The sequence below is a fragment of the Cinclus cinclus genome, chromosome 4, assembly GCF_963662255.1.
Source record: "Cinclus cinclus chromosome 4, bCinCin1.1, whole genome shotgun sequence".
NCBI classification, from domain to species: domain Eukaryota; kingdom Metazoa; phylum Chordata; class Aves; order Passeriformes; family Cinclidae; genus Cinclus; species Cinclus cinclus.
The window spans coordinates 49858255-49866713 of record NC_085049.1 but is presented as its reverse complement, the minus strand read 5'-3'; the positions used below and the strand labels follow the sequence as shown (position 1 = coordinate 49866713).

Here is an 8459-nt window from a genome sequence, read left to right as displayed (position 1 = left end):
ATCAATCTATTGGTTTATTTCATCACTTTACAGGGATATCATCCTTAACTCTATCCACCACTACATAATAGTATTTCTGGACCCTTTTGAGGATCTTTTTTCTACAACAACATCATCTGAATTTGTCTGTTACTTGCTGCTTCTTTCTCTGACAAGCACTGCTGAGTTTGAGTAACTTCTCTGCTTTTATACTTTTCTGAGAGCATCTCTTTTTAAAAGGACTTTTACATTTATTCTTCAAATACCTACAGTTTGAGAAGTAATGTATGTAAAAAGTAATGAATACACCATCCCTTGGCTTTTGAGAACCATGCAACAAGTCTGAACTGGCCTGCAAAGTCCAGAATGGTTTGCTTAGTATCCATATTTGCTAAATTTCTTGGGTATATGTATCTCAGCCTAAAATGTTTAATTATGGCAGCAAAAGCATATTCTGATTGTCCTTATCATTAGGCAGACAAACCACACACACACACAAAAAACAAAACAAAAAAAAACAAAAAAAAACAAAAAAAAAAAAAAAAAAACACCAAACACAACCAGAAAATGGAAAGGGTAAATGCCTGCCTTTATTTAATTTTTCATTTACATGGGGTTTTCTGACTATTACTGTGGAAAAATCAAGATTTTCACAGATCTGAAAGTCAGAAATTATTTATCATTTTACAAAGAATACTCTTCAGAAAATTACTGAGTAAAAATTATAGCGATCTAATTTATAGCAGAAAGACTTAGGGGAATAAAAAAGAAAACAGAATCAAGAGAACTAATATTAAAATTTTTAATTTTAGGAAAATCAAAAAGACAAGAGCTTGTAATTTACAAGTAAGAAGAATTTATGTCTGCAACAGTTTTCACAATCAAATTCCTTTTTTGCTGTCCTTTGTTCATGTTTTACCTTTTGTAAGCTGCTTTAGCCAAACAAAAGTTACTGGTCACATTATAAAATAACAGATGACACCACATAAGATGGATAACCCAATGACACCTTCTCTTAATGACTACAGCAATTAATGAGCTACATTTGCAATTCTTAGCCAGATTAATAACCAGCATATATTGATAACATGCGGAGACTTTACTGTGTGTCAGTGGCTGTGGCAAAATGATAAACACAGTAACATTTATGCAGTAAAAACATTCAGTCCAAAATCATTACTTGTTTTTAAAATGTGGTATTCTTAACAAACAAACCAAAAAAAAAGCCTCTTTGTATACTTGAAAATTTGAAATTCTTGTTATTATGTATTATCTCATTTATTTTTTCTTTAGCAGTTCTTCAATGTGTTTAAACACATTAGCATCTTCAATTGTTGGTGTTATCTGAAAAGGAAGAATACAGTAGCATGTGATAGAAGATAAGAAGTTCATTCAGAGATTCTTCTAAATTTATACTTCAAAAGCAACCAAGAAAAAAGCATCTGTAAAGCACTGAAACATGAAACTATTTTGGATAATCTGCAATAGAAGTAAAATATGAAGTACAACCTGAAGTCACAGAAAAGTTGCAGAGCAGTCAAGAGGATCAAAACCATCATGTTGTGCCTTTGGATCTGCATGTGTGCCTAATTCAATGAAACAAACATCTCTAACTTACCTTGTATGGCTTTCCACTGATGAGTGCAGAAAGAGCAGAACGTGGAATCTTGCCAGAGCGTGTTTTTGGTAGCTGTCTCACAAACATTGCCTTCTGGAAAGCTGCTACTGGACCAATGTTAGTCCGAACTCGCTCAACAATCTCTTCCAAAATCTTACTGTCTTGTGTCTTTATACCTAGTGAAGAAGGTAGAATCCTTTATCTTTTCTGAGACTTTTGCAAGTGTTAGTGACATCAGTTATCAGTGAGTTCTCACCTTGTCTCAGTACACACAGTGCAAATGGAACATGTCCTTTTAAAGGATCCTCCTGGCCCACAACAGCACAGTCTGCCACAGCGGGATGGAAGAGAATACACTGAGGGATGGAAAAGAATACTAAACTGAACTAATAACAGATAACATTTCACTGAAAAAAATGGTATGGTATGAGCAAAAAACATAGTCTTTCTCTTACATTTTGACAGCAAAAGGTCAGTACACATCAGGATTCCAATTACATGTGTTGAAGATGTACATGTGTATATATTTTCATATATACTCACACATGCTTTTCAAACACACAGAAGAAACAAAAACTTTAGCAGCATGAAATAGAAATATTTAACAAACCATAGGTAATTTCCTTACAGCTTTGTGAGAGTTATCATGTCTTTGCTTTTGTTAGTGACATCTCTGCTGGAACAAACATTTGTTTAACATTATGATTAACATGGGACTTAAATGCAGGGAGTAAGGACCAAAACCACAGAAAAACTCCTACTACAGACTTACAAAGTTGTATTGGTTCATTTTCTCTGACTCTACTTTTTCATTCTTTGCTGCTGTAAAAGCATAGTTTCAACCAAGGCCAAATACATGCCCAGCCTCAGATTGCAGCCAGCCTAGCTCAGCTCACTCTCTTGGAAACATTAGGGGTCAACCTCCTGAGACAAAAAAACGGAATTAAACCAGAGCATCCTTCCTTCCTACTACATGTTTACACATCACATTGATAAAATATATCAAACTCTTTTTTAGGAAAAAGAAAGTAAGCTTGCAATTAGCCAGCTGAGGTACTCACTTCCAGGAAAACAGCCACGGAGATGTCTCAGTACATACCAAGATGTATGTCACCAAGTCTGGGACAAAGCTGGCCTTAAGATGTCAACAGTTGTGAATCCTCTTCCAAAGCAACTGTCTCTTTTCAAAGTGCCTTGGGGCATTTTGCTGTCAACAGTTCTTTCACCACTTTTCAGTGCTCTTGTCTCAACAAGGAGGACCTAACCTGACCCTACACAGAAGCCACATAATGTGATTGTGCTTGTAATTTATCTGTGCATACAAAGGCTATGTGCCTTCTAATAACTGAACTTCACCTACTATGTTGCCAAAATCAAAGGCAGTGGGTTTTAGGAATACAGACACTTTTTGGTTGTTTTTATTAAGTAGGAATACCACATTTGCATTGGCTACTCATACAATCATGTGAGAATGAGAAAATCTAGAAAAGTACTGAGAAGACAGGGAAAAAAAGTGAAAGAATGGAAAGCTGAATCACTGTTGTTCCGATTAAGGCTCTTATATGACCTGGGGGAAGGAACAATTCAAAAGGTCTATGATAACCCATTTTTAAAACAGATTTCACTATCCTTAGCCTTTATAGTCAAAACGGGAAGGAGAAACTGACTCCATGTGTCAAGGTCAGTACAGCACACACCAAGTAGTTTTTAGCAAAAGAAAACTGCTCAATGTGTTTCTAGCACACTTTGTCAAAAGTTATACTCATTTCACAAATATGATCCTCGAAATGTCCTATGCCAGAAAAAAAGGCAAATGCAAAACACTTACCTAACAGTAGATGCATGCTCTATCAAAATACAGAAGTATGACCATTAATGCACAGCTTTTTGAAACGGGATTATTTTTCACAGGAATTAGATAGGATGTGCACAAGCTACGTATAGAGTAGTGCACCAGGCTTATACCAGTATTAGAAGGGCAGAAGAGCCAGCCTCAAAAAGCTGAATATACACAAATGCATTTGAATTCACAGGCAGCCTTCTTTATCCAAAAGTCATTGTATCCACACTAACAAATCATATAGGAATTAATTTTATACAAGTCCAAATCCCTTCAGGGTTTCAAGGCATCACATACACTTAATGCATTTTGGTCACTTACAGGCTAGAGCCTCAGTAATGCATTCCCTTTCCTGCTATAAATACCCATTTTTTCCTGCTCTAACTTCTTGATGATGGCCACAGAAACCTGAGAGGCATATATAACCAAAAAAGCCCCAATAAAATCAGGAAAGAAAAAGATAATGAATTATGGGAAAGTAGACTATTAAGTCTACAACCACAGTAAATACTGTTTTCCACAGGAACAAAGAAAAAAATCTACAGTAAACTGGCCAAATATCATAATTACCTACCAGGCATCAAAAGGACTCCTAAGGTGGAGACTTAAATGTTGCCAGATTGTTTTGCTGTACCTTGCTTTTGTCATTCCAGTCTATCGCTTATTCCTAAGTCTTATGCTTATCTGGAATAGTGTAGTTATTGTAGGATTTTTCTTCAGTCTTTTGACTGGATAAATGCTTTTGACATGCCTTTGTCAAAAAGCCAGAAACATCATGATAAGGGGAAAGGGATTTCTCAAGATAAATTCCTCAGTTCTCAGTTTCAAGTCTGTTGCCTCAAATAGTCAAAATGTGATTCAGCTGGGGTTTTGTTTGTTTTTTCTTGTTGTTATTGTTTGTTTGTTTGGGAGTTTTTTGTTGGTTTTTTTGGGTTTTTTTCCAGGAAGGGGCAAGAAAGGACACCACAGATTTACAGACCAAAGAGAGGGGTGGATCAAGATGAGGCCACCATTCACTGATTAGCCAGGTAAATTGCAACATCTACTGCATTGCAGTAAACATGGAGCTCCAATAGTATTAACAGATATATGACACAGAGAAACTAATTGTGTGGAACACAACAGAGCTAAAACACTTAGTCAAAGCACTAAGGAAAAGCTTGATAAACTTGTAATGCAGCTATAAAGTAAATATAGATAACTTACTTGCTCAACAATTACATAGTGATTCAATTGATCTCTAATTCTGTATCTACTGATCTTACTGAGGAGCTAATTGTGGTCCTCCTTAACACTTTCCCATGTAGCTAGCAATTTGCTGTGCATGCACTAAAATCACTCTTGGTTTTTAGCTTTGTTGTGAAAAGCTTCTAGAATGTCACAGTGATGAAACATTATGTTTCTAGGGGAAAGACCTAACTAGCGGGGAGAAAAACAGAGATGCTGAGCTCAGTATGATGGATCCAAAGGTAATACAGCAGAAGAGGTGATTCAATTCATAATTCATTACAACAGCTTCAGATTCAGGCTGAAGCAAAGAAAATGCCCAGCTCGGCCCATGCGCAGTAGAGCAGTAAGGGGTGGGGATGAGATTCCTGCTGTGCTTTAGTAAGGGAACATAAAAAACTACTTCTAAGTGGAAGAGGTTTAAGCAGACTGAAAGCACCTTTATATCTCCATAGACCCAAGTCAGGGCAGCAGCTGTTTCAGCTCCCTTGATGGATTAATGTTTATTTTATGTGAACTTGTTCACTTCTGTGGAATCAGAATTTCTTCTATTTTCTTCTAAGTCTTCTAGCCTTCAAAATAAAATAGTCACTAGAATAAGAGACATTATAAACCAAAAAATGACTCACAGATTAGTTTCTGGTTCAGTGAACAGTTAAGTTCAGAGTTCTTAAAAGCATACTTTTCTCTTGCCCAGCACACCTTTTCCTATACTCCCTGAATAAGCAACTGCAATGTCATCAGGGAAATTTGTAATTGGCAATCAATCAGTGACTCCAGAAAGGTGAGTGAATAATGATATGGAATTCAGATATGATTATGAACTTTGCTATTTTCAACTTTTTTGAGTAGCATGGGTATTACATTAATGACTTTCAATCTAACAGGGGTTTTTTAAGAAATTGTAATTGTTCATTTAGCACTGCTCATACAGTAAGAGAAAAAAAGCTGTCAAACTCTGAAGTCTTTCAATCAAAAAAAAGCACTGAACGTGAACCTCTGAAAAAAAAGAAAGTAGTCAGCCAACACTGAGCATAGTATTTTAGGTAAAAAAGTTTCTACTCCTAAGTAACTACAGTAGCTGGTGAAACTGCCTGTCTGACACTACACTATCCTAATGTATTCCCAAATAAATGTGTTATTGGAACTAAAAGCTACGCTTCCCACCATACCCCCTAACTCCACCTTCAAATACCAAAAGATGCCTGCCTTACAAACTGCATATTATTGACTAGATTTGTTGTTTCTGGAAAGTATCTTAAAAGGAAGAACCTGAAATAGGAAATGTTTTGGTTAGAAATACCAATGAAAATGCAAACAAAACAGAAAGAAAAGGAAAGATCTTTCTGTGCAAGTTTTTGAGATGTAAGATGTGATGAAAGGTGGGATTTTCAGTCTCAGCTTGCTTTATTCATCTTTCACTCTTCTATTTTGTTGTCAGACAGTGCTAACCTCTTCAATCGCACCTGCTGAAATTCTGTGTCCAGCAACATTGATCACATCATCAGCTCGAGACAGGACATATAGATAGCCATCTTCATCCATATAACCAGCATCCATAGTATCATAATATCCCTAAATACAACACAATGAGAAATAAAGTCAGAGTACTAGTACATGAAACTACCAGAGTTTCATGATAATTTACCATGAAACCCAAAAATAAATAAAAAACCAACCAGACCTGTTTCAAATTATATATTCTTTTGGTGCTTGAACGATTTAATTCTGTAATATTTGTCACCATTTTTGTATCATATTATCCTGTGCATCTCCCTTTCCAGAAAGCAGCTTGTCTTTATTAAACCCTGACTTTTTTCCAACTCCACTTACTTTGATCCCCAACAGCTTGGAGTCAGATGTTGTCTGGATTTACACAAGGAGAATGGAATTGCTGCAATATAATGACAGCTGACAAATTGCTCCTAAGGATACTCCTGTTTGCTGTATCCAAACATACACTGTCATCACAATGCAACTGCACGCTGAAAATAATTTGCGTTACCAATTCACTCATTTACTTTCACTGAGCCAAATCTTCCATTTTGAACATTTGTATAGGGCCAATCTACCTATTTCTACAAGAAAAGAAGTAGGCCAACACTTGCATAGTTCAGCTGACAAGGAAACATAACCAATGCAGCAAAGAGCCTCCAGTGTATTCAGATGCACAATGGACAAGTGTGCATTTTGGAGTGATATCAACTTAGCATGGCTGTATGCCAACAGGAGGAGTGTATTTGAAGTTGTACTAGTGTAAGGTTGAAGGTTTATATCTTAGATTAAATGACATGAAATTACTTTTTTGGCTCAGAAGCTTATGATTTACTTATTCTGTTTCAGATCTTAAAAAAAAAACAAAAGCATACCTAAGAGCTGAAATAATAGGTGAAAAAGGATTTATCTTGAAATGGTTTTGATTATATATACATATATCAAAGATCTCCAATGAAATTATGACAATTTATGATAAACTGCTTCCCAGGTTAAATCAATTTTCATTCAGTTCTGAAGCACTACCAGAAGTTTAAATAATTGATTTCATAGTTCTTACTGGAAATTTTTGGAAATACAACTTCTGAAATGTTTCTTGATTTTCCCAAAGACCTGAGAATGCTCCAGGAGGCAAAGGCAACCTTAAATTGAAGTGAGAAGAGGGAAGTAGTAAGAAAAATAGATATAACTAATACAACTCATGCTCTCCATTCATACATTGTTTTCAGATAAATAATCACTGTCCACACAATCAGAAAACAGTTCAGCTTAATAGCATGCTGATAACCGATAAAAAAGGCTGCATATTATTGTCATCAAATACATACAGCTCGGCATGGTATCCAGACTATACATTTTATATAATACAAGCACCTCAGTAAAATAACATTTGGTTTAGTAAACACTATATACTGTACTATAAATATGTTAACAGCACTTTTAACATTTCTACAGATTAAATATCTGTCTGAAATTTGTGTATCTATACTATGATATAGGCAACTGCAATACAGGTCTCTCTTTCTCTTACACCCACACACACTCACATATGCATAGACTGATGAATTATAAGACACACAGATCTTCAGTTTCTGTAAAAAGATAAAAGTCAAAGGACTTCAATCATGAGAATCTGAATAAAAATGCTTTCTCTTCAAACTGTGCATAATACTATTGGAAACACTGGAGAAGTTCTATAAAATTATATTGATACAAGTCACTAATAGAACTTTCTAAAATAATTGTATTTAAAGCTGCAAAATTCTGGATTGCTTCATTAGTTGAGTTTTGAATACATACTAAACACCCTTTCTTCAGTAAATGATATGGGCATGAGAAAATATGGGACACTTCACATACATATCTGTCAGAGGAGAGCTGAGAAACCTCAGCTAACAAAATGCTTGTTTCTTTCTTCAAAGTTCTGACAGGGTCAAACGCAGATTTCTTTAACTGCCTGAGAGGTATATATTCAGGCATATCAACATAGATTTTATGAAGTTTGCCCCTAATAACAGAGAAAGAATGATCAAACATAGTTATTTAGATAAAATCATAAATGCACCATTACAGATTTTACTAGTATATTGCCTGCATTGCTAACTAGCGAATATTTAGCCAGAGGTATTTTATTTTCTACTGATAGTATCCCTGTGACACCAGAAGGCAACATCTCTAGCAGTGAAATAGTTCTCTGCAACATAGCAATTCTGGTGTCACTACAAGTCTTATGAATGTCAGTCACAAGAACAGGCGCCGCCAGCTCTGTGACATGTACATTTCTAACATTACACTTACAAA

At 35.5% G+C, this 8459-nt stretch overlaps 1 protein-coding gene across 1 annotated transcript in view; it reads right to left on the bottom strand.

Moving 5' to 3' along the window:
* Window positions 1-1257: 1257 nt before the first annotated feature.
* ACSS3 (acyl-CoA synthetase short chain family member 3) overlaps window positions 1258-8459 on the bottom strand; it is a 65380-nt gene continuing 58178 nt past the window's right edge. Inside the window, exons 12-16 of the mRNA XM_062491230.1 lie at window positions 7219-7300; window positions 6117-6239; window positions 1854-1953; window positions 1598-1773; window positions 1258-1323 (exon numbers count right to left, since the gene is read on the bottom strand). Of these exons, the coding sequence (XP_062347214.1) occupies window positions 1258-1323; window positions 1598-1773; window positions 1854-1953; window positions 6117-6239; window positions 7219-7300 (547 nt within the window). The remainder of the gene's footprint in view (window positions 1324-1597; window positions 1774-1853; window positions 1954-6116; window positions 6240-7218; window positions 7301-8459) is intronic.